At 41.3% G+C, this 25,944-nt stretch overlaps 1 protein-coding gene across 3 annotated transcripts in view; it reads left to right on the top strand.

Annotated features, from left to right (window-relative positions):
- Window positions 1–22,993, top strand: part of LOC120742865 (carboxyl-terminal PDZ ligand of neuronal nitric oxide synthase protein-like) — a 228,495-nt gene extending 205,502 nt beyond the window's left edge. For all 3 annotated transcript variants that reach the window (XM_040046334.1, XM_040046333.1, XM_040046335.1), the window contains exons 11-13: window positions 16,925–17,121; window positions 17,330–17,454; window positions 19,730–22,993. In XM_040046334.1, the coding sequence (XP_039902268.1) occupies window positions 16,925–17,121; window positions 17,330–17,454; window positions 19,730–20,369 (962 nt within the window). In that variant the 3' untranslated portion in view covers window positions 20,370–22,993. The remainder of the gene's footprint in view (window positions 1–16,924; window positions 17,122–17,329; window positions 17,455–19,729) is intronic.
- Window positions 22,994–25,944: the final 2,951 nt, after the last annotated feature.

A 25,944-nucleotide genomic window follows, 5' to 3' on the forward strand; every position in this document is an offset into this window, starting at 1 on the left:
GCAGTTTGCTTGTTAACGTGTTGACCCCGTCCAGCCCCACGCACGGGGCGATCCGCGGTAGCTTGTTAACGGAGATTTGCCGTGTTGTGGCATTAACGTCATTTCAGATTAACGCTGACAGCACTAGTGGGAACACAACAAATATGACTGCACATTTACGCCGACATCATCCTAGTGCAAAGACAAGTGGAAGCAGACAAAAACAACAAGCACGCATGCTACAAACTTTACCCGAGTCATTTAGGCAGCCGTTAGCACATGATTCTCCTCATGGGGATCTGATATGTTTAATATGCTGCTGAGAGTATAGCCCAGAAGAAGCGTATAGTATAGCTTTTAATTTGGAAAGAGCCATTTCTCTGTAATAAACTCTCTTTTCCAAAGATGAGTGATTTCTCGATCAGATAGATTTTTTATTATTACTTTGTTGTTTCAGCAACATTAAATTTAAAAACTGTATGTTTGAGTTAAAATATATATTTATAATTTTAATAAATGACAAATTAAAAAAGCATGAACATTTTTTTGTATCGAAAAAATATCGAACCATGACACCAAAGTATCGAACCGAACCGTGAATTTTGTGTATCGTTGCACCCCTACTAGAAAGGTGTACCTGTTAGAGTATCTGGTGAGTATAGGTGTAATGTTTTCTGATTATTTTCAGCTATTATTTTTACTCTTTGACTCTACTACTGCAGCTTGTCATGAGTCACAGTTCAAAATAAACCCTGTTTAACTCTGCAGCCCCTGAGTTCATCTTCTGTCTAAAACAAGTTGTTTAGCTCATTTTACTCTTCCTTTAAGCCTACTTTTTGATTGGCTGCTCCTCGCATGCAGAAGGTTTACACAGCCTGTGTCTTATGGTCATATTTTACATGGCTTCTCTTGTTGAAATCTCACATAGCCAAGAGGAGAAAACACTGTGTGAGGCGGAGCTTTGAGACCAGTTTAAGTATTTGCCTCACAGGGATTGCGCAGATACTGAATTCATAATTTGAAACATTGACCATGTTTAATATGAAAGTTCATTATTGTAACACAATAAATAAGTAACCAAGCTGACCTTCAACTGATGCTGGCTACAAAGTAAATATGTTCAGGTCATTTTATCTTTGAAAATAAAACACATAAACAACAATAACATTTAGTACATGAGAAAAACACTGGATATGATGAAAGTCACTTCCACATACGGACACACATTGATTCTGTTCATGTTTATTTCCTCCGGCTCTTTGTGTATGAGCCACATATAAAGAACTGTGTGTGCCAAGTGCTGTGTGCTTGTTAGGAACTGGCTGAGGTCGTTTTCTTTAATGTGAAAGTAGTGCTGACAGAGACACGAGGAGTTAGTAGGTCGCATATAAACAAACAGTCACGGCAGCTCCTCACAGTGCTGAAATTAATGACCATGTTTGCCAGAAGAGCAGAGGGAATAAAGGACTTCCAAAGCTGAGCAATTAATCCTCTGACTTCGACATTAATGATTGGAGCCAAGTAGGAGTTCACCAGAAAAGATTCCCACTAACTAAACTTTGCAGACCAAGCTGCATCAACCAAAAAGATGGAGTTCATTAGTGTATGTCTGTGGGTGCATTAGCGTCTTGAAGTTTTATGCTTTCTTAACATTTTGTGTCCATTGAGCTTTGGTTCCCCATTAGTATCATGTATTCACAGTCTCTGACAGTGGTCTCCCACTGGATCAGAGGATTTGAACCAGACGCCTACCACTCACTATCCAACTTTTTCAGCTTCCTCGAGGAGGCATTTTTCTTGCTTCTCTCTCAGCATTTACACACGTCTGCATATCCATTTGAAGGCAGTAGAGACCTCAGCGAAAACCATGCTCATGTTCTGACTCGATTCTTGCTGTGCATTGACATCTGGATGTCTTTGATGTTCCCACGGTGCAGAGCTAAAGGCCATGCTAAGCAGCAGCCTGGCCTGGTACATAATCTGGAACATGTGCAACTCCAGATGTAAAGAAATAAAAAGAGCAAACTTATCGCAGCACAGCTGAAGGCCCGTCTCATCCGCATCTGCCTGTCAGCCCGTCTGTCTTGTCCCATTTCTTCCCTTCTTCTAAAGCTTCCTTTGTGTCTTTTCACTTATGCGCTGACAAAAGCGAGCTGACAAATGTAGTGCGTACACATGCTGAATTTAAAGTGGAGGTGGAAGATGGAATCAGCCTCAAAGAGAACAACTCCCACTGAGCCAGGTGGGGGCTGAAAGGAAAGACAAGAGATAACTTTGATCACTTTTAGCTCTCAGTTAGATACATCTCAACTATATTAGTGTTTGATGTGTCATAGTAGGACTGGAAGTATGACATATTTAGATACATCGTATCCCTCACCATGCCTTTAAGAACCAACTCAGATTGCCAAATAATGTTGAACACACATGTTTCAACCCCCCCATGTCTTTGAATAACTGCCTCATTACTGCATAGCCAAAAGGCTCAGTGGACACACATTCTTATCTGTACACTTTGTACTGTTGTTCTGCTGCCTTTCTGGGCTGGGTCATTGATTCCAGTGGAATACCTGGGGGTACCTGAAGCTACTTTTTGCCAAGTCACAAGCTGGTCACCGCAGTGGGTGGCTATGCATGTTTGATTTGGAATTTTTGGGCTGGATCCTGTCCCTGATGCAACCTCCAAGGGAATTTACAACAGTTCTTAATAGAATGGACCAAAAACACACAAACCTAAACTAAGAGAATTAGATAAAGCCAGAGAGTAACTGAATACCCGGAACCACAGCCCCATTATTTTCTTGCTGCCTCGTTTCCCCCTTGCTGTTTCTTTCATGGCGACACTCATATTTTGGTGACTCAGACACTCTCACCGGGAGCTGTGGGGTCAGACAGACTGTGATGTGGCAAATGACTGAATGAATTATTGATCTGATGACTTTGATCTGGAGGCGACTGAAGGCACACAGACATGTCTGGCTACAACTAAGCAGTCTGTAGTCTACACTCTGTTTGTAGGTCTCCTATTTCTCTGGCTTATTTTCCATCACAGTGGACGTCTCGGTACATTAATTTTAGCAGCACAGTTACCCTACACTGCAGATTATTGTAAGGCCAGTGGGAGAGTTTGAGAAATCTTCCACATGATACGTTGTTGCAGGTCACCTGTATTTCAAGAGACATCTAGTGTTATATGTCTCCATCTAGTAGACGTATAACCATTCCTGTCTGGGCATGCACAGTCTCATCTTCTCAAAGATGACCCGTGTGTGGGGCTGCCCCACACACGGGTCGATCAGCGCCAACTCGCTAACGGAGATTTGCCACATTAATGCAGTTATGGCATTAACGTCATTTTAACGAGATTAACGCTGACAGCACTAGTCTTTTTCTTGTTCCAGCAATTTGAACCTGTCTTAACTTAACTACATTGAATATCCAGATGAGGTTTTCTGGGCTTTTTTGTTCTTTCTTTCTCAAAACAAATATTATCCATAAACCAAATTCGAGCATCAGTGTGATGGGATATGAGGACACAGCACTGAACACAAGTGGCACATCAGTTGGATGTTTCCCTCTAACAGTTTAGCCTTGTAAAAAAAAAAAAGCATCCACCGCTCCTGCGACTCCGGTGTTGCTGAGTCAGATAAAAGAAGGTTGCTTATGATCCAGTAATGATGACTCATCATTTGTATCATTTCATTTCATCATTTCTTTGTAAAACCACCAGTCATTTCGATTTTTCACCAATCCGGTCAAAGTGTCTAGATACACAAAATTAGATTTAAAATGTCTTTCACCATAATGAAAGTGTCTCATAAGCAGAATGTCAACATGCAAACAAGTACTAAAGGTTTAGCAGCATTGGTGTGTGATAGTCAAACAGGTGTGCCACAGTAATTGCTTTATTGAGCAGTCAGGTCAGGTTGACTCACTCCATTCAGCATTTCTAACCTGTTTACAAAAACATAATCAGTATTGGATTCGGTGGAGATTATGTGGGATTAGTCATTGCATGGTCTAATTTAAATAACAGAGATTCATTAGTTTTAGTTTTAATGGAGAATTTTGGCTATGCAAAGTCAGGAGGCTTGTTTCATTTGTATTAGTTTCATTCAATAGTTCTGGCGCCTTGTAGCCTAAATGCAGTTTCTGCCAGTAAAACAATCCCAAAGGGAAGAACAGAGTAGGGTTGTGCACAAAGTTTACCTGACGGAGAGGATGAAATGGAAGAAGATGGAGAGGATGGGAAGAAAGAGAAGGCAGGTTAGTTTTTTTTTAATAAGATGGGGTTTTTTGTCCCCTGAGACTGAGGGTCCAAGTCTCGCACCAAGACAGATGTCGACTGATGTTTAGAGGGATGAAGTTTAAAGTTTAAAGGATATCTATGATCACGTGTGTCCAGTTTAAGAAGAAGAAGGGGAGAGCAGGTCGGGTATGGCACTAGAGGAGGACGGGGCAGCTTTGTAATAATCTGCAGAGTTCAGATTTTACTGCTGAGCTGTTAGTTCCTTCTGATGCACTGCTGAGTCCAGCAGGAAAAGCATATTTCACTAATTAAGTTAGATAAAACTGAAATGATCTCCTGGGGGGGAAATTAGGCTGGAGATAAGATGCAGACAAAAATGTGTGAAGATAATTCTACTAATTAAAACAACTGAACAACCAGGCAGGAGATAAATGTGTCAAAATTTGTCTTAATTTAAAGTTTATCAAATCTATTAAGATTGTGTTATTTGTTAAGTTCTTTCAATTAAAAGCTGATTGATTTAGCATTTTCTTCTAAACACTGCAGATGGAGAAAAAGTGCACACTAATGCAGGAATATTTCTTAATGCAGAATATGATATTCCTCCTACTGTTGACCTCTTGTGGCTAATTAAAGGACTGTTGTGATGCACCACTTTTGGACTTGCAGCCTGTAGGCTGTTCCAATGAAGACAGCTGTGTGGTGTGTTGGTTGTTAGCCCAAAGCTCACATCATGTTAACAGTGATGACTGTAGACATGATGTTTGGGTCACTTTAGGACAGAATCAAATGTTCGTCGTCCTTTTTAATGCCAAAACAGCCCTGACCTGATGAAGCAGACCCCTAAAGGTTTGCTGTGGTATCTGCACCAAGATGTTAGCAACAGATCCTTTATGTCTTGTAAAATGGTGAGGTGGGGTGTTTATGGATCGAACTTGTTTTTTCTCACATACCATGTCAAAAGTAACATCCAGATGGATGGCAGGACCCAAGGTTTTTCTTTCAGAACTTTGCCCATCACACTGTCTCTGCCGGCTTGCCTGGGTCCCATAGTGCATTCTGGTGCCATGTGTTCCCCAGGAAAGCAATGCACATGCACCCGGCCAGCCACGTGTTGTCAAAGAAAAACCTGATTCATCAGACGAGGCCACCGTCTTCCAGTGCTCCATGCTCCAGTGGTGGACAGAGGTCAGCATAGGCACCCTGAATGGTCTGAGACTATGAACCTCAATAGGCAGCAAACTATGATGCACTGTCTATTCAAGCCAGCGCGAACTTTTTCAGCAATGCGAGTTACAGTAGCTCGTCTTCTTCTTTTGGTACCGGTATTGGTTTTACTTTGTTGTATCTATCCACGACACCTTAAAGGCCGTGAAAATATTGTTGGTCATACCGGTCTGTGGTGCAAAAAAGGTTGGGGACCGCTGTTCTATTTGACCACGTTTAGATACTGACCACTGCAGACTGCTCCCCAATATGTCATATATATATATCATATATCATATGATATATATATATATATATATATATATATATATATATATATATATATATCATATATCATATGATATATATATATATATATATATATCAGTGTCAGTGTTTTTCACTTCATCTGTCTGTGGTCGATGTAGCTTTAGTGCTGAAAACTGCAAGACAAAAAAGCCTTGAAGGAGTGGTCCCCAATTTAAAATCGGGTGCACTTATTTTATTTAAAGGTACAATAGCAGACTTTTTGATCTCATGAGAAAACAGCAAAATAACACTGTTGTATAAGAATATTTACAATCGAAGTGAAAAAGTAGAAAAAGAGTCAAAGCAGCCTGAGAGCAGTCAGTGAGAGTTCAGTCTGAACAATCAGAAACTTCTTCCATTAATCCTCTCCTGCATTTGCCCCCTCATCATCAAAAGCAGACTTTTACCAGAGCCCCCTCGCTTTAATCATTCATGTTAAACTGACACCTAGTCATAAATTGATAAGCGGCTCTACCTTTTTCCGTTTCCATAGCAGATTTTTTTCCCCCTTGCTTTGAATTTGCATACGTGATTGGCCTCTTTTGTACTAATACTTTTCTCATATGTTAATGTAGCCAAGCGAGAGCTCTAATTTAATACATCAGCGATAATGACCCTGTCTGGCCTGAAGATTAGTATGTTTAGTGTTCAAGTGAGAGTGTTTCAGTTCACACATCCTTTCAGCCCTGCACGCATCTCTTTGCATATTCACAGCAGCTTACTGGGATGCAGCTTTGTCTGCTTCTCTCATCTCTCACTGAGCACTACTGATTTTTCAATCACAATTCCAAAAAAGGTTGACTTGCTAGTCTCTCATGTTTTATTCACAGTAGAACAAAGAAAACATATCAAATGTTTAAACTGAGAAAATGAAGATGTCTTCAAAACGTGGGACTAGAAGCAGCAAAGAGCTGGAAAAGCAGGATTACAAAGAAAGAGCTGAAAGAACATTTTGTAAATAGTTACATTAATTGGCAACAGGTCAGTAATGTGACTGGGTATAAAAAGAGCAGAGGTTCATCTGCATCTACAAATTATTCCAGATATTTTAGAATAATGGTCCTCAACATAATATTGTGAAGATTTTGGTGTCATTATCTAGAGTACAAAATTCCATTAAAAGATTCTGAGAATCTGGAGAAATGGCTGTGTGCAAGGGACAAGGCTGAAAATCAGTATTGGATGCCTCTGATGTTTAAGCTTTCAGGAAACAGTGAACAAAAACAGAGCTCATTCTGTCATATATCATTACACGGGCTCAGTAACACTTCTAGAAATCACTGTCTGCGAATGCAGTTCACCGTGCCATCCACAGATTTGCGCGATGGGTTAAAGATCTATCATGCAAAGAAGAAGCCGACCGTAAAGGATACTGTGGGCTGACACATGTCAGTGTGAAATATACAAGAGCGTGTCTTTCCAACAGAGCCTGGAATGTTAGTGTCAGTCCAATGGGCAACAAGCAGATTTCTTCATATTTGGACAGGCCTTTATTCTTGTTGGAAAGCAGTTAAAATGTTTTAATTTTTGGTAAATTTTTTCTTCCATATTAACATTGGGGGCTTCGGTCAAATTCTCTCAGTGAAGAGGAGAAAAGGCTCTGAGTTTGTGTGTCGGTGTGTGTCTGTGTTTCTGTGTGTGCTGTCTCTGACAGAAGTGGGTTACCCTCAGCTAAGAACAAAGCAGGGAGTTTGCCACTTTGATTGGTGATGCCAAAGCCAAGCTGGGATGATTACAAGCTCACAGGGAGCTCCCTGGGAGGCCAGCGAAAACTGATTTGGCCAATTACCAGTACCACATAATAAAAACTGTACTCAATAATCACATCATAATTCAGCATTACTACTTATTAAGATAGAAGATGTGCGTGGAAAAATGGACATGACCACAGAGACAAAAGCTTTAATCAGGATTTAAGGAGCTGAGGTGCTATTAAGCGTCAGAGGTAATTACACCTTGATTAAACACCAGATAGGTGAGTGACTGATTGAATATGAGTGATTAAACATGGTGCTGTAGATAGACTATGTAGGGACATTTGTTTTACAGAGGAAGTAGGAGTGATGAAGTCAAGTTCAATGCTCGAATAAACATTTCTCAAAGCTGAGGTGTGAGTGCACTTGAAAGCTACTTTTTTCCCACTGGTGTAAAGGTTACCAGCACATAGCAAATACCTCTGCTGTTCCCAAATGCTGCTATTACCTGATTCCTGCTAAGACTATAACAAGTACAATCTTCCTGAGCCAAATCATGTGCTTTTCTTAAAAGGTATTGACAAAATGCGCTGCTTTTAAAAAGTGATGTTGCAGTTCAGAAAACAGCAGGTCCTATTACAGCAAAGTGAGGTAAAAGCTTTTCAATGTATTAAGTGCATTCAGTAACAAAAGCACATGAGAAGCCAAGTAATTAACTTTATCTATAATGTATGTTTGATTAACCTATTACTCACCAACCAAAGTACACTCATGACATCACCCACTGGCTTTGACATTTTAAAGCCTCAAAGTGTTAAATGGGAATCAGTGGCGATTGATTGATTGGCTTGTGGCCGGGGTGTCCAACTCCAGGCCTCAAGGACCAGTGTCCTGCAGGCTGGTCCTTGAGGCCCAGCATCACCCCAGTGATGCTTTCTAGTGAGCAAAATTTGTAGATGATAAACCAAACAGTCCCTATAAACACATTGTTTTTAATGTGATAGTCAATTATTTAGTACTTATTTTAGCTCTAAAAGCATCATTTGCTTGAAGGTGAAATGAAGAAACTTTATTTTACACTGTGCCCACTGACAGCTGGGACAGGCTCCAGCTCCCCTCCGACCCTGAATTGGCCAAACGGTTAAGAAAGTGGGTGTACATCTGGACCATGCTATCAGGAACACCCACACTCTGCCATTAATTCTTAACATCATTATTCCACCTGCACACAGCATGGCTGTTTCCAGCTCTGCCAGCATGCAGCTTTGGAAAAATCCACAAGTTGTGTTAAGACAAATGTGAATACAAATCATTTTTGAGAACAGCCTAATCTAACTTGACGGCCACTGAACTGTCTGTGGACTCTCTCGCCACTCTCTTACGGCGTCCTTTGTTCAAACACACAGATTGACCTACAGTCAGACTGTAAGATTGTAGATTGCAGAAGATTGCATGAGCGTTACGTTGGATTCAGCTTAGCATCCAAAGCGAGTACACGAGTGGGAGTGAGCTCTTTGGTTTTGTTGACTCCTTTGTTTGGTGCTCAGTAAATGTCTGTTTTTACTCCTGTTTCTTTCGTCACTCTCTTTCCTGCTTATTCTTCAGGGTGCAGGATTGATTGGATATCAAAAAAGCTATTTTAATTAGGTGGTATACATGAGGATGGGAGGGATTACACGTCGGATTACACATTAAAAATAGCCCCTTCCCACTTTGCACGCTTCCCTGTCTCTGTGTCTAATCTGGCTGTTGTCTGAATAATGCTGTTAATCCACAGCAGCTCCCGAAGAAACAAACAAAATCCTCATTTCAGCGTTAATGAACGATAATTATTACAGATGGAGTCCTTCAGGCGTGTTTGTAATTAAAAGACAACTCACGCACACAAACGCAAGCGCACAAGGAGTAAACAAGTCAATATTGTGCACACTCCTCCAGAACTGAACAAACAGGCTGTGGGAGTTTTTTGACTTAAAGTAACTGGAGTGATTAACATTTATACCTTCTTCTTCTTTTTTTCCAGAATATGATTATTCTTAACCTCTGTCTGAAGACATCTCAGTTTTCAGTGCAGAGGAATTTGAAACATGGTGCCGCGTCTCTTCAGGGGAGTGCAGGAGGTAAAAGGGACAAGTGTTTGGTCCACTCATCCACACAGTCAGCAGCTGGAGCTGCAGCAGAGTCTCAAACAGCTCACAGAGGCAATTTACGGCACTTATGCTCTCTCCTTTCTGAGTCATACCTCCATCAAGGGTTTGCACATGCACAGTTTCAGATCAAGTCTGAATCAAAATGCAAACTGTCTTGAATAATTATCCACAAGCTGCTTTAAAGACAAGATGTTCTGCATAAAAGGACAGAGTACAGAGCCATAACAGCAACAGTCTGAGGTCTGAGGTATAAAAAGCACCTGTGCAGTTAAAAACTGCTACAAAAGTTTGTGAAGTCTCTCTCCAAAATTAGGTTTAAAAAGTTTTTTCCCAGCAAGTTAAATTTCTACCATGCATGCATACAGTTTTTACCACATTACGGCTTAACGGCTGAATCCAAACACGTTTGCTCGTACAACACGATCACTCTAAAAATGTCACTGCCATAACAAGGACAGCAGACTTCCATCTTCCATCACATGGTTAAAGGTGATGTCTTCTTCTGCTGTGCACATGCACAACAGCATGATTTGCCGATATTGGCCTTCTTTAGCTGTTGATTGTCGGGGGCAGGACATATTTTTAATTAGATTGCTCGAATATAAACTGTGGTTGGGCACACACCTTCCCAGAATGGCAACTACACCCCAGTAAGTGCAGTAGAGCTGTTTGTTGGTAATACGGAGTCTAAACACAGTATCTGTGAAGGTTCTCTGTCATCCAGGTCATCGTAGTCTAAGGAGCTTAGAAAGAAAGGCGTCTGGATTTCTTTAAGTTGCTTGAAACTCGTGAAACTTGAAACTCTTTCAAGCAGCTTAAAGAAGTCAAGACGCTTTTCTTTCTAAGCTCCTTAGAATAAACACAGTGTATTGATAATGCCTCAGTTAAGCAAAATGTAATGAGCTGTAATAGAATCTAGCTTGATCATGACCAAAAGAGCAGTTAGTGTTCATTGTCATTTTCAAAGCTCTGACACTATGTGTATAGACTCAATCAATTCTCTCCGTGTCTGTGTTTCAGTCACTGTTTTGTGTGAGATTTATTTGATCCTCTGTCAACCTCTCAGTTTCACAGTTCCACAGACGGGTATAAATGCAAACAATGAAATCACTCACTGCAGCTTAGGCTCCACATTAATTCAACACACTATAAGACTTCAGTGTGTCTAAGTTTACATTTAAACACTTTTGTTCAGGATTCTTTGAGTGTCTCTGTCGCTCTTTCATTGTTCTTATAACCACTGTATGCTTTCTGCGTTGGGCGTTGCCATTATCTCCAATCATTTTCAGCGTCAGGCACTGAAAGTCTCTGCACCAGCATCTATTAATACTACAAAGCATGCAACTTGCAAATGCTGACAGTGCGTTATTCTAGTTATTATGCAGGAGCTTGTGGCTCACACGAGTTTCATTCTAACTGTGGAATTCGGCCTGTGCTTTTTAATCCGTGGTTCGCTTTTCAGACTGCACACTGAAACCACAGCAAGTGGTAAAAGTTTGAAACTGGGACATTGCATCATTGTTGTGGTTTTAACATCTAAGTTGCACTACTTGTCTAATTCTAAGGCTTCAGTAGGCTAGATTTGTAGGATAGAAATACACCTGTGTGACCTTATATGAGATCACACAGGGGCTGAGGCACAGAAGCCCATCCGTGAGAGGCCAAATGAAATTCTCGGTTAAGAGGCTGGAAGTAAATCTCAACACAGGGAATGACAAATCAAACAGAACAGCTCGTAAGCTGCTGTGAATGAGCGTCCTGTCAGGAGGAAGTTGGACTCACTGAAATCTGCCAGTTTGCTGGTAATGAAGGAAGTGCCTTTTATTTGTTATTGAAACCATCCATCCATTTTTTGTTCATTTATTCAGTTCAGGGTCGCGGTGGGGCTGGAGCCCATCCATGTCCATGTCACAGGGCGCTGTGCCAGTGTACAACCTCAACATCTGTTTCAGAGCCAACACGTAGACCATTCATGCTTACCTTCCTATAGTCAGTTGCACCAGTTAATCTAACCCCATGCATGTCTGTGGACTGTGGGGAGCACCCAGGGAGACGGCGCTAACCACCACACCGCTGCGTCTCCCCATGATTGAAACCACCTAAGCAAAAGAATTTGCTTTTTAATGTGGGCTTCACAGAGGTTGCTTTGAATTTAGATTTTTGCTGGGAATCTGTGTAGAGCCTACGACATAACCAATGCAAGAGGCCGACATCATTGCCCGCATTCATGCTCGTGCTGCTGTGTTACTGTATGTGTTGATTACCTTGTGGTCATCTTCCATGTTTTCTATGCGGTGTAAACTGATAGCAAGAGCTTCCCACTGTTGCCAAGTACTTGTTGGAGATCATCTGACTGTTGGGGTTTGCTCTGTATTATTGTAGTGTCTTTACCTTACAATATAAACCACCTTGAGGTGGCTGTTGTGATTTGGCACAATATAAGTTGAATTGAATTGGATTTGTGAGTCCATCTATTGATCATTTTTTTCTCATATTGAGATGATGTTAGTCAGTCTCTCACTGACGAATTCAAAAACTGAGAAGAGAAAGTTGGAAATGCACAAGCAGAATCACCAGGACTGAACAGGCTGGTCACTATAGCTGTAGGCTCTTTTTTGATTTCTTGGGAGATGCACGTCAGATTTTGGTGTAGGGTTTCAGAAGGGTTTGATTTTATGACGTAGAGATACAGAGACTGTGTGTCTGTGCGCTGTTTACATGTTGCTCTGACATTATTTTAGTTGGTGTTTATTTTTCAAATCTTATTTTCTTCTAACTTTGAAAAGAATCCATCATGCAGACTGGATTTCTACCTGTGTGAGCCTTTGTTTTACCAGGGGAGCACGTCTCACAGCTGTATTAAGTTTCAGACTTTTGAATTCTTAAATATTTTCTTTTCAAAGTAGGATAAATGTTGTTGCTTTTTTGGTATAGAACTCAAATGGATCCAGTGTTGTTGAAACGTTACTTTCAAGCACAGGAATACTTGGAATGTAAGAGTTTGCGCACATCTTTGAGAATTTCCCTCAGTTCTTTTATGAATTCAGGTTCTCAGAATCTCTTGTCTCTTTGTGCAATCCCAGACTGGCTCCATGATGTTGAGATCAGAGCTCTGTGGGGATCATAGTATCTGTAGCAGGACTCCTTGTTCTTCACTTTTTATAACTGTGGCTGTATGTTTGGGCTCATTGTCCCACGGTACAAGGAATTTGGGACGATCAGAGTCCCTCCTGATGGTAGTGCATGATGACTACAAGTCTAAAAAATGCCTGGCATGGTATTGTACATTAAGATGCTGAATACACACGGTTACGTTAGGTGTCACACTCCCAGAGGAAGCACAAAGTGTAGTATTAAACTTAAGATAATAGATAATCATCTTATTTTTGGACTGTGATGTAAGTATGTTGGACTGTGGGACATAGAGAGGTGCATGGTAAAATGATTCATATTTAATGAAAGCAGACACTTGTTTTGGAAGGTGATCAGAGATCCCATTTGTTTAGAGATAAGAGTGATTCCACCACTTTATTTTCCATTTAAAATTAAAATGGTATCACAAGGCCCCACAAAGAAACATGGGATGGATTTAACCAATGTATTGTAGTTAATCGTCCAGGCCTAGTGTTTGAAATATAACCACACTGCCATGTTGGGTTTTTTAAAAAATCTTTTTTTAGAAACTGGTTACCTTTCAAATAAGGTCACCTACATTTTCGTATCATCACTTCAGTCATCATTGCTGCTGATCCCAACCCTAACCCTAACTCTAACTAGTGATGTTCCCGGCAACTGTTCCTGGCAGTTTAATAGACAGTGACAAAAAATGTCTATTGTTTTTCTTCATTAATGAATCATAATTTAAATGCTGCTGTTTGGTATGTTGCATTATGCAATATAAACATTGCACATTATATGTGCAAAAAGGAAGAAGAAGGAAGAAGAAGAGTCTCTCCAGAGTGTCCTGGGTCTACCCTGGGGTCTCTTCCTGGTAGGACATGCCCGATCGGAACACCTTACCCAGTAGGCAACCACTCGAACTGGTTCCTTTCAATGTGGAGGTATAAGGGCTCTACCCTAAGCCTCCCACCAACTGACTGAACTCCTCACTGTCTCCTCATCCCTAAGGCAGCAGCCAGCCACCCTTCAGAGAAAGTTCTTTTCTGTCCGTTGTATCCACAATCACATTCTTTTTCCTTTAAAACAACTAACAATAATAATAACAATAATGAAAACATAGCTTAAAGATTTATGGCCTTTCTCATCAACGATGCTCCATCTGCTGGCAGATGGCTCCATAACATTTAAGACACAGCAATTTACCGACACTGGGCATCAATCAAATGTTAAACGACTACCACGTCTGGTACCGACTAGTGCCAGTAGCAACAATTAGTCAACTAATCGCGTACATCCCTAATGAATATATTATTTTTACTTTCATAAAATTTTTCTCTCAAGTCTTGGCATTCAGGGAGCAAAGAATAACTATTCTAAATGACACACTCCAAAAGACATCCGCTTTGCCTTTCTCCAGAATACAGAATTAGGATAAGGTTATCGCTGATAATGATTTAAAGCTTTTCAATCTAGGCTTTCCAAACAGGAGAAAATTCTATATAAAGAGGTTAAAAAGGGATGGCCATTAATCTGACTCTGACCCTAGATGGGTTGCCTTTGACTGGGTGGATCAAACAGGTTAATTGTTTGTTTGGTGTGATGGATTGCTTTTTGAACATGGAGATGAATGGGAACGTCTATATATTTAATTAAAGCAGCTGCATATTTTGGAAGATGCGTGGAAGGTCACACATGTCCTCATTGTCCATTTAATATAAACTGCTGGCAGGAAATGCATTCATCCAGCACTACACTTAGAAATGCATTGCCAGTAATGTCCATGAAGACTAAATATCTTTTTTTTTTAAAAAACCTTTAAGTCTTTTGTGTTTCACTGATGGTATATTTAGCCAGGACGAGCTGACCTCCTGTCCCAGTGGAAATGCTGGCATTTTAACACAATGGAAAGCCTTTGAATTTGCATTCATTTTAGTGAGCCATAAAAGCAACAGAGGTTCAGAGCTGGCTCGGGGACTGTCCAGCAGTGAAATGCCCATAAATAGTGATGATTAACTGCATCTGTGTGTAAATGAGCCAGCCAGTGACACTCTGGCTCATTTTCAAACAGCGGGTTTCACCTTTTCACCATGCAGAGAGGAAACCTGCAAAAACATTTAACGCTGAGACTTACACATACATTTTTCAGAGTACAATGGAGGCTGTGTCACAAACACCTCTCCTCCTGGTGCCCTTCACAGGCTGCTGTGGGGTTACTACATTACAAGGTCTTTCCGTTGACTCTCCATTGCAAGGTAATGTAGAAGTGTGTGGCCTCATTGTCTGGTGGGATCAACAAGGATGTTTTTTGGCCAATGGAACAGGAGACTATTGATCCAGATCACTTGATTACCTTGACAAACAGTCAGAAGATAAGAATAATGTTCGCAGGCAGGCCAAACATTCCAGAAAGATTCATAAATTAGCCTTCCAGTTTCATCACAGCTTTAATTAAGCAAATCTGTGCCAGTATACCATTTGTTAGCAATGTCAAGAACCTGTTTGTCATTTGTGGAAAAATGCTTAGTTGAATTATTTAAAAAAGTGTGTTTGTGGAACACAAAAGCATAAATCGCAGTCATGCCAATACACAGAAACTTAGAATGATGCACACATAATAAGCACTTATTTGGTGGCAGGAAGTGCAGAGTTATGGTTAGTGATGCTAATGACTTGCTCGCTGATGTACCGTATTAGCTAACTCTTAAAGAGCATTATTTTCTGCAATATTGTTTTTGTTAAGTATCACATAAACCACTAACTGATTGCCTGTTGAACCAATTAAAGGTTTGAGATATATAACATCAGAAAATACTGAAATATTCTAATTTTCTAAGCCTGAGGTCACATCGTCACTTTGCTTATATTTACTGCTGCAAATGCTAAAGATATTTGAAAATCAGTGCAGTTAATATTGTGCAAATGTTTGGGCTGTTTCAGAAAACGGGCTGAACATTGCCACTTTCTTAAAAACACACAACTGCTGTGGCACCAGATATTTACAGATGAGGACTGTTGTTGTTTATTGGTTTGATTTTACCCACCAGGTGGCGCCAAAATAGTAAGATTATCTGTAAGGTTTCGATCGTACTTCCAAGTTTGACATTTCTTTTTCTTTGCACTTCTCTTCTCTGCCTTCTTCGCGCTCTGAAGTAACAACACGTATCCTTTTCTGTTCTTCACTTAGCTCTTTCTCTCTCCTTGAAGTCGATGCCCTCTGTATCCAGTTGATTCATAATATCAGATCACATTTCCTCTGGCCTTTTGTCTAATGGGCTTTTTGCAGATCTCCTGATTGGGATGGCAAGTGAAATATTTGTGTGTGCACAAGAGAAGTCAAGGTTACCCTTTGATACGCCATCTGATTCCAAATAGCTATATTTTCTCCACATTTATCTGATGAAGACAATGTACCTTTCAGATATGCGTACACAGCTGCAGCTGTGCTCTTTAGCTGTTGCCTTCCCCAAAGTGTCCCCTTGTAGCAGTACTGTATGACTAAGCAGAAACAGCTTGACTAGTACAATGATTGATATCTGATACTTTGTGTCTTACTGAATGCTTTCCGAGAACTATTTCTCTCCAAGAGGTAAGATCGTCTGTCTTAAGTGGACTGAGCCTGAGCTGCCTTTTTGTTTTGTTTTGGTTTTTTTGCTTTTTCTCATCCTGTATTTTTCTGCTTGATCGTTCCCGCCTATGTTTGTGCATGTGTTGCTGCAGTGGTGTTATTTTGTTGTTGTATTGTTTTATGTATTATTCTGTGATATCAGTGGATCTACTACGCTTTGCCACCTAGATCCCTCCCATGTAAATGCATTGTCATGAAAAACCTTTGAATCGTCGTGTTACAATGCAAAGCTGCAGAGCGCGTCATAAGAACGTGACATGTTTGAAGAAACACTCTACAAAAGATGAATTTGGTTAGAAAAGTTTGCCCAGTAGTTTGGAAGGGGAAAAAAATAAAAGAACTTTTTAAAACACCAATCAGAAGTGTTCGTTTCAGTGGAATATTTCTTTGTTTTCTCTCAAGATCCAAGTTAGTGCATCCCAGAGTAAAAAATCCCACCAGTATTGCCTAAGACTTGAAAGGCCTGCAGCTTTGCAGCATGCTCTTTTAAAAGCAGACATGCTCTTTTTTTGAAGTCCTACTGTGTATTCACCTACCCCTCTCTCTCTCTCCCTTTCTGCTCTTTCCCTCTCCATTTTTCTTTTGTGAACAGTTGATCAAAGTATGTTTGAGAACTCCATTGCGCAGCAGCAGAGTCCCCAGACCTCGAGGCCAGGGCCGTCCTCGACCCGGCGCGCCGCGGCGACGACTAATTCCAACCCGGGGTCCAGCTGTGTGGACTCGCCCTCCTCTGGAGGACAGCAGAGGCTGAAAAATGCCATTAACCTGGGCAAGGCAGTCGGGGCAAAGGTTAGTGCGACACAAGCAGAAACGGGACATTGAGCTCAGCAGGTCCTGTATTCTTTTACCCTTTGAAATAAGCTCATATAGTGTGACTTATTGAAAGGAACACAGGTTTAAGCTCTTTTTATTCTTTCAGCTGAGCCGATAAACATTTGTATCAAAACTACCTGCAAAGGTTAAACCTTTCTCTCCTTCTCGTCTATCCTTCTTTCAGGTCAATGACTTGCTAAGAAGAAAAGAGCCCAGCAACCTCGGAGACATTGGGGTCACGGAGGTCAACAAGAATGTTGGTGCAGTTTGGAGCTGCATGGAGCAACTCAGTGAGACTGCTGCCAGCAGGTATGCACCCTCATATCCACACACACATTCATACTTCATCTTAATACTGAGCAAACCGCTCCCCCCAAATAATTAACAGGCTTCTACGTCAAAAGATTTTAGGATGAATATGTGAAACTCGGAGGCCTTTCCACACGTCTAATTAATTAATAAACCCACTGAAAGACATTATTTTAATTTATTCAAAAATATTCCATTACCTATACTGAGCAGAGGACATATCTATCACTGCAGAATTGGGCTGTGGGTCAGAAAAGGTGAATAATTTACGATTTTTCCTGTGAAATGTGGCTTTAAATTAATGATGATACATCAGAGGTGCCTGGGAGATGCCTGGAATTGAATAAGCCAGTTTTTCACTTTGAAGTTTTCAGTTTCAGGGGGTTTATTTTATTTTTTGTTTTTTGAATATGCCGATTTGACATGTTTATGTACTCTCATAAACGTACTTTGGAGGATTTTTCGTCTGTTCTCCTGAAGATTGGCCGAGTAAAAGTCATTTTTCAGCCGCTCAGGTTCCATTTATCTCCATTCGCTGCACCCAGAACAGATTTAGCTTCATTTAGCAGCGATCTAAAGATTGTTCTGGACCACCAGCTGGTTCGGCAGACTTATAGCTGACTCACTTCTCATTTTTGAAACGTGAATGCATGAGATGAGGTGCGCAGGACCTTCCCCTGTTCCCCAGACAACGCAAGTCCTGCAAAGCCTCTGACCTCCTTAACAAGGTTTATGTTTTTTTCTTGGGTTTTTGATGTTAATGATGCTGTTTTTGTGACAAAAAGGTGCATTTTCTGAGGACAGACAGCACAGCAGTGCTTATTGAACTGTCTCCACCTGTCAGCTGCAGTGAAAGGTCACACAACAGTAATAATTTGTGATCGCCTTGGCCTCTAGCTACAGGATTACGTGCTGACGTCGTCTGGAACAGCTTAAGAATTTAGAGTGTTTTTTGTAAACACGCTCACTGAACTCAGTGAGGAGCTCCGAACACGAGCGAACGTAGGTTTAAGCTCTTGTAGCTTCTCTCCAGCCGCCTTCCTCCTCCGTCACTCAGCTTGTTCTTATTAGTCAAGAGCAGCTTTGAAGTCTGAGTCATCCTGCCAGGTTTCATTCTTCTATCAGCTGAAGCGGCATGCAAACTTTGGATGGCCTTTGTTCGACAAAGTTTCATTCAGTTAAAATATGAAACAATTGGTGGTTCTTTGATGCAACAAACGGCCCCTGACAGGATTCTATTATTTTGCACAGCGGGGCCATCAGCCAATTAGCTGTCAATTTTTCTTGACATGTTTAGTCATAGTCCCGCCCACAGTTTTAATGTGTACCGACTGCAAAATCTGAAGTTCATTTTGCTGCATTTTTTCTTTGCCTGAATAGTTTGTGCCTATTGTAAATGCAGCATTACATATGGGTTATGTATGGATTGCTTCCTTAGTTATTACAAACCCTAGCTTCAGTGTTTGTGCCTGTATGTAGGCTCTGTGACAGGTCATCTGCTTTTATCTGCATCCAAATGCAGTTCTAGGATGTTTTACACAACGTAACGTTGTTATGAAGGAGGAAACTATCTATCAGAGCCTAAATTGTTTTTGTAAAGCAACAGACAGTGCCCGAGAGAGGTGAAGAACAGTGCAGGCAGGGTGGAGTGGGTGGAGACAAATGTCAGGGGCAATTTGTGACAGATGGATAGTGGTGAGAGTGAAAGGGAAGGTTTACATGATGGTAGTAGACCTGCTACACTATAATTTATGGCTTATAGAGGGTGCCACTGAAAGAGAGACTGAATCTGGAGGTGGCAGAGTTGAAGATTTCTGTTGGGAGAGAACAGGAAAGATCGAGCGGTATGAAGACAAAGTCAGAGAGGCAAGACTTAGATTGTTTGGACAAAGGATGTTGAAGATGAAGCTGCCAGGAAGGAGGAAAAGAGGAAGAGCGCAGGGAAGATTCATGGATGTAGTGAAGGAAGGCGTGCAGAGGGATAGATGCTAGGGATAGGCTGAGAAGCAGGTTGATGATCTGCCATGACGACCACCAAGGGGAGTCATGAGGCTGTAAACATGCTGTTTAAGCTTGAACAGCTCTGGTCAATTCAAGCAGCTAAACTTCATCAGCATAAAATATGTTTAGGAATCGATTTCTTCTTTGTGGCAGCATATGGCAGAAGTTTCAACTGTAGTCACCACTTAAACGTTCTCTGTCTGTCTTTCGTTGCCTCCCTTAATCTCCATTTTCCCTTTTCTCCCCCTACCTTTATTCCTCTCTTCTATTCCAGCCACATCACCTCCTTTGACTCCTTCCCTCGGCTGGACCCTCCACCCCCATCGGGGAAGAAGCGCCTCCCTCGAGCACTGAAGACGACCCAGGACATGATGATCTCCTCTGACCCCGTGGTCTCCTCCCCCGACCCTGTGGATTCTTCCTCCTTCCCTTCCTCCCCTGAGAAGACATCCCCCATCACTCAGGAGGAGATAAGGAATGAGGAGGAGCAGCAACAGGGAAAGGAGGAGGAAAAGAGGTCATCGGGCCCAGCAGAGAGGAAACCCGGAGCTGATTCTGAGACAGCTGAGATCAATGACAACGTGGATACAGTGATAGGTGGAGAAGAGGATGGCGTAGAAGTGGGAAGCTCTGATGAAGGCATGGATGAACACGGGCTCCAGCTCCAGCTCTCTGTACCAGACCTCATCAATAAAGATCCCCCTCTGGAGTCCAAAGCCAAACAATGCGATATCTGGCAGAAGGCGCCGGGGCCAGACTCGCGGCTGGCTTCCACTCCCTGCTCGGGCAAAACTCCCTGCCGCATCAGCCTGGGCGAGGATGTCCTGCTGGGGAATGGCGCCCCCTGTAGCAAAGCCACTGGAGGGAGCACTGAAGACATGGAGCACCATCCAGACCTGCTGTCGTTTGAGTAACACACAGAGCTGCGGCCAAATAACCAGTTCAGTAGATTTCAAAAAGCATTTGAAGTTTTTCTCTTAGTGTCCATCCCAGAAATGTGTGTGGAGGTAATTCAAACAGACTGCAGCGAGTACTGCAAATCAAAAATTCACTGCCACTTTTCAATTTTTCAACTCGATCTTCTCTGGGCTTTACTTTAGGAAAAGGGAACACATACTTCCAGAACCGAGGGCTCTTTATCTTTTTTTAATCTGATTTCCGGATGTGGGATTAGCTGAAAGGTCACGGTAATTACGCCTTGCTTTCTAACACGGCTGATCTGAGGTCAGCTGGGCGCTTCAAGAATCTTGTTAATGAATGAAAATAAAAACTGACCAGCATGAGACAATGAATGAGCAGCAGGAAATAAGCGGGACTCTTTTTTGTGCAGTTTTTTAATGCTTCTGATTTATTCACTGTGTATTTCTTATGTATATCAGGTGTCTAACATATCATGTCTTCCTCAGTAATGTAATGATGATGTAACAATGAATGTTTTAAGTGAGATGAAATATCCTTTAAATGGGCTAAAATGTTACAGACAGTTATTGGCAAGTGTAACCACAAACATTAAATTTTATATTATTTTATCAGTATTAAGATAAAACACTATTGTATTTAGCACCACGATATTTTCGCTCTATTTAAAGGGACATTTCATTGCATTTTTGGTATAAATCATACAAACGCTGCTGCAGCTATAATGTACATTTAGACTCATTTAACATAAAACTCAAGTGTTAGGAGTTAGGCGCAGGCTCGGGAAAAGAAGACGGAAGTGAGGGGTGAAGAGGCGGAAAGGATGTGAATGTGTAAGATGGAAAAGGTTAGCGAGGAATTTCCTTTCAGTTCAGTCGATATGAAATGTCACGCAGCACTTTCTAATGCAGGAGGGCGAAGCCTTTTGACCCTCAGCTTCACCCTAAAGAAATGATCCCTGTTCCTTCGTGAGCCAACCTGGAAGAGAACTTTCTCCAAAATGGATTTTTGGAACACACTTAAACTTTTGTTTCAGTTATATTTATATAGCGCCAAATCACAACAACAGTCACCTCGATGCGCTTTTTCTTGTAAGGTGAAGACCCTACAATTATAGAGAGAAATCCCATCAATCAGACGACATCTGATGAGAAAGCACTTGAGTGAGAAGGAAAAACTCCCTTTTAACAGGAAGTAACCTCCGGCAGAACCAAGCTCGGGGAGGGGGGGGAATCCAAACCTACATGGCCCTGTGTAAAAAAAGCGTTCGCCCCCTAAACCTAATAACTGGTTGGGCCACCCTTAGCAACAACAACTGCAATTAAGCGTTTGCAATAACTGGCAATGAGTCTTTTACAGCTCTGTAGAGGAATTTTGAACCACTCATCTTTGCAGAATTGTTGTAACTCAGCAACTGTTTGTACCATAAAAATTTTATTGCCTGGAAGGCGAAGGAGCTGTGTGTTTGGATCCAGGCTCATAATTTGACCATAACTGAAACACCAACATGATAAAGATTTCCAAAATCATCTTCCCACTGTGGCTGAACTGAAAGCAAATTCCAGTGATCTCCACAAAATCCTGATGGAGAGTCGAAAGAGAGACGGGTGGAGGGACGGGCAGCTTTTGGAGGGAGGGCTGCTGGAAAGTTGTTTCTGAGCTGAGGAGGAGCAGGATAATTAGCTGTCAGCAGAAAGAGATGAAAGAGGTGCGTTTTTATTTGAGCAGATCATTAAGTGACAGACCAAAGACAGAAGCGATTGGCTCAGTCAGACATGCTGTTTTTTGTCACATTATTTTAGTGAGAAAGCAGGAGCGAAGATTTCTGCAGAAGAGATTCTCTCTCATTTACTTTCACTTCATCGGCTCTGGAAAAAAGAACCCAAAGCCTGTGTATTAATACCTTTGTCTTAGCAGTTCGCATTTGAAACTTTCTGACTCAGAAAGGGTTTTTTTTTATCACTGTAAGAGTAGCACAATCAAGTTGCCATGGTTATTGTAGCACAAGCAAAGCTGTATTTTTATAACACTACTGTGTGAGCATCTGTTCTGCAGATCTGTGCGAGTGGATTAAAGTGGACTTTTGAACTGTGGAAAGTGAACACAAAGATCCCAATGCCCAGACACTGAAAAAAACCCATTTTCTGCGAGTGGCCTCAGTGAGTGACCTGCTGTCCTTGTAGAGATACACTGACTTTAGAAAATATCAAAGAGCTCCCAGAGGACAGCGAGACAGAGGCACAGCCAGCGTTGGTCATGGTCAGGTCGTACCCGGCAGAATGAGAGGAATGTTGGAGCTGAAGAGAAACAGATAAAGGAAGCTTTGTCTCAGTCTGTCTCTCTCTGACTTGGTCTTACTTACTGCCATCTACCGCCACAATAAAGCAGCTGATGTCTCCCATTAAAGAGTTATTTCACCCAAGTCACAAAACATAATTGTCCCATTAGCTTTAGCAAGCAACCTGCAGGACACTGTGGAGATTTTCTTCTGTTTTCAGCACCCAGAGCATTGCTCATGAAGTGAGAGTGGCAGATGTGACAGGTGGAAATGAAAAGTAGCTTTTAAAAAAAAGAAAAAAAGTGTAAACTGACCCTTTTAGGTAGATGCAAGAGTGAAAAAATATCATTTACTATTACAAAAAAACATAACTACTGACAAACACTGGTGTACAGCATGCGCAGGGAAAATATAGCCACCATTATTAAAATGGGATTCTTAAACCAAAGCAGTTTGTTATAGAGGATAGCTGATGGCTGATGATGTCAGATATCCCTAATATGGTCATTTAAGTCCCACCCACCTACTGTACAAACTTACTGTTTGTGAGAGGCAACCAGTCAGAAGGCTTAAAGTGAGGGGAGGGCTTGTGTTTGGCCTGAGCTGCTCCAGCATGAGGTAAATGAGGATTTTCTTGAACAGCAAATATTACAAAACCTCTGAAGTAGAGTCCAAGAATATAAATCTGTTGTATGAAACGTGAGCAGAAGCCCTGCCCACTTTAAATGGCTCAGAAAAACTGAATTCTGTCAAGTAACGACCAAAATTGATTTTTTTTTTTTTCATGTTTATGTAGAGCTCATCAGTCCCTAAACAAAACAAAAACCACCCTAAAATAAAAATTGTAACTTGTACCCTGACGGTCGATGATAAGCCAAGTGTCTCTCAGCACGGAGATGAACCACTTATCAGAGAGGCTTTGATTTGATCTAACAAACACGCAGGAACGGATTGATAACAGCCACTCAGATTGAGTCAGAAGGTAAAAGCAATGCAACGCGATCATTAGTTCAGAGAATGCAACGAGCAGCTTTACGAGGACACAAACACTAAAAAGCTGAATTCTTTTATTTGCTGATGAAGGAGGAGCAGTGTACTTTTTATGGAAATGTTGTAAGGCTATTTTTGAAAATTCTGTGAAAATGCTAATCACTTTGTTGCTCTAACAAATGAAGGAAAGAGATTTATTTTGATATACAGTCAGAGGCAATCTGCGTTATTTAGCTGCTGCAGAATCTGATACATGGAGAGGAAGAAAATGACCACGCTTTGTCTGTGACGTCGTGTCTTGCTTTTGTCTTTTCAACGCTGGTCGACATGATTTCAGCAGACATGATGAATGAAGGAAGCTGAGTGCTGCACGTGGAGGCTTTTTCAAAACAAGCCCGAAGAAGACTGGGACCTTTTAGCAATTCTGCTTTAACTGTTGCAAATTATGTGACTGTGTCTTTTTTTTTATAATGAAAAATCAAAATGATTCAATAATTTTTTGCCTTTTATCCTCCTAATGTAGTTTTTTTTTTTTTTTTAAGTGGGGAAATAATTCCTCCAATGGCTGTAATCTTCTGAGAAAACAAATCTGAAAATAGACTTAATCATGAACCACTTTTTGTCTTCTGTGTCTTTTTCAAAGCTTAACAAGACCTTTTCTTCATCATTTGTTCTGGGAATAGTCTGTGTTTTGTCTTTCCTTCGGCTCACGCCTGCCACTCAGTGACTGCTTGCACAGAGCTCTCATCCTTATCAGTTCCATCAGTCAGCGTCGATGGCCCCCGCGTGTCCTCACTCTGTTTGATGGATCATACGCTCTGAGAGGCGCGGCGGTGGCGGGGATTCTAGAGCGGAAACCGCTCTGATGTTTAATTCATCTGTGTTTGTCCTAATTCGTGAAACTCCTAGTCACTGGCCACCACTGGTGTAAACAACCGGTCGACTCAGACGTGTGTGCAGGTCTTGTTGCTGTTTAATAATTCAGACGTGATGCACTTATTGATTTTCTACAAAAGAACCCAGACCTTCATGCATAATGAATCATCTAGGGCGTGAGATAGCTGGGTGCAGTTTCTCGACCCAACAAGTTTCTCTCTGCTGTGTCCTGCTGAGTTTCTCAGCTAGTTTTGTATAAGGAAGCGCCCCCAGCAGTATGAACGAAGGTCATGCTGCGGTGGTTCTCGAAAGATTAATTTTTATGTAGTTACTCAAACTGAGATTGAGCTGAGATACTCTGCATAGCTTGAGCTTATATTTCACATATTGCAACTTGGTAGCAGTGTTGGGGAGTAACGGAATACATGTACCGCCGTTATGTATTTAAAATACAAAATATGACAGACATCTTAACACAGGCAGCTGTAGCTAAGTTGTTTTTTTTGGTGCAGCATGCTAAACAACCTTGCTAGCATTAGTTACTAACTGTGTTGTCCAGTTATGATCACTTCTGGCTCTAGTATCAGCATAGCTGCATCCAAAAAGATAATGTTATGCCTCCAAAACAACACAAAGTCTGAAACCAATCTGTGATATCCCAGTGGCTATGGCAATCTTTTATATACTGTCTATAGTGCAGTCCACCTCATAGACACCTATGTTGTGAGTTTGCCGCATTGTGCTCCAAAGCACAGGCTGGGCCTGACTGAGCCTTCATGAGTACATCCACAGCATGTTCTTTCCATCACAGCCTTATTTGTATGAGCCGGTCTACAAGGCACGGAGAGATTTGAAAAGAAAATTAGGACAGACAGAACAAAGCTGCTGCTTCTACAAATGAGCTCTTCCATGAATGCCTTTCAGAGCGTTGTGAAAGTGAATAGATGTTCACATTGATTATCAAAAATAAATCCCATAGTGAGCATGAAGCCATAATAATGATATGTAATACAGGCTGTTCTATTATCTGATGAAACGAGCAGTGTCTTCGCAGATGCTTCTTGCTGCTAGGACATCAGAAAAGTTTGCTCACTGACTCCAGCCCTGTGATGAAGAGGTATGTGTCAAACTGATGAAAGGGTGCACAGCTGTGCCACAATAACAGCCAAATTCTTTCTAAAAGTAGGCTAAGAGACATTTTTGTAAGGAGGAGTAGTCGGTGTAAATCGTCCTGCCTTCTGACTATGAAGATGACCTTTTCCAGGATAGCTTTACTTTGTAGCCTGGGGGATTCCAGCTTCTTGAACAGAGGGTAGATATTAGTAAACTCATTATTAACAGTGCATTGAATGTCTATTGTATATTCTTAGCAACTATTAAATGTAGTTTTAAACAGGAGCTTTTCTAGGATTTTTCAAATAAGGTGG

This window comes from Simochromis diagramma, unplaced genomic scaffold (assembly GCF_900408965.1).
Source record: "Simochromis diagramma unplaced genomic scaffold, fSimDia1.1 OVJJ01000553.1, whole genome shotgun sequence".
In the NCBI taxonomy this organism is placed as follows: Eukaryota; Metazoa; Chordata; class Actinopteri; order Cichliformes; family Cichlidae; genus Simochromis; species Simochromis diagramma.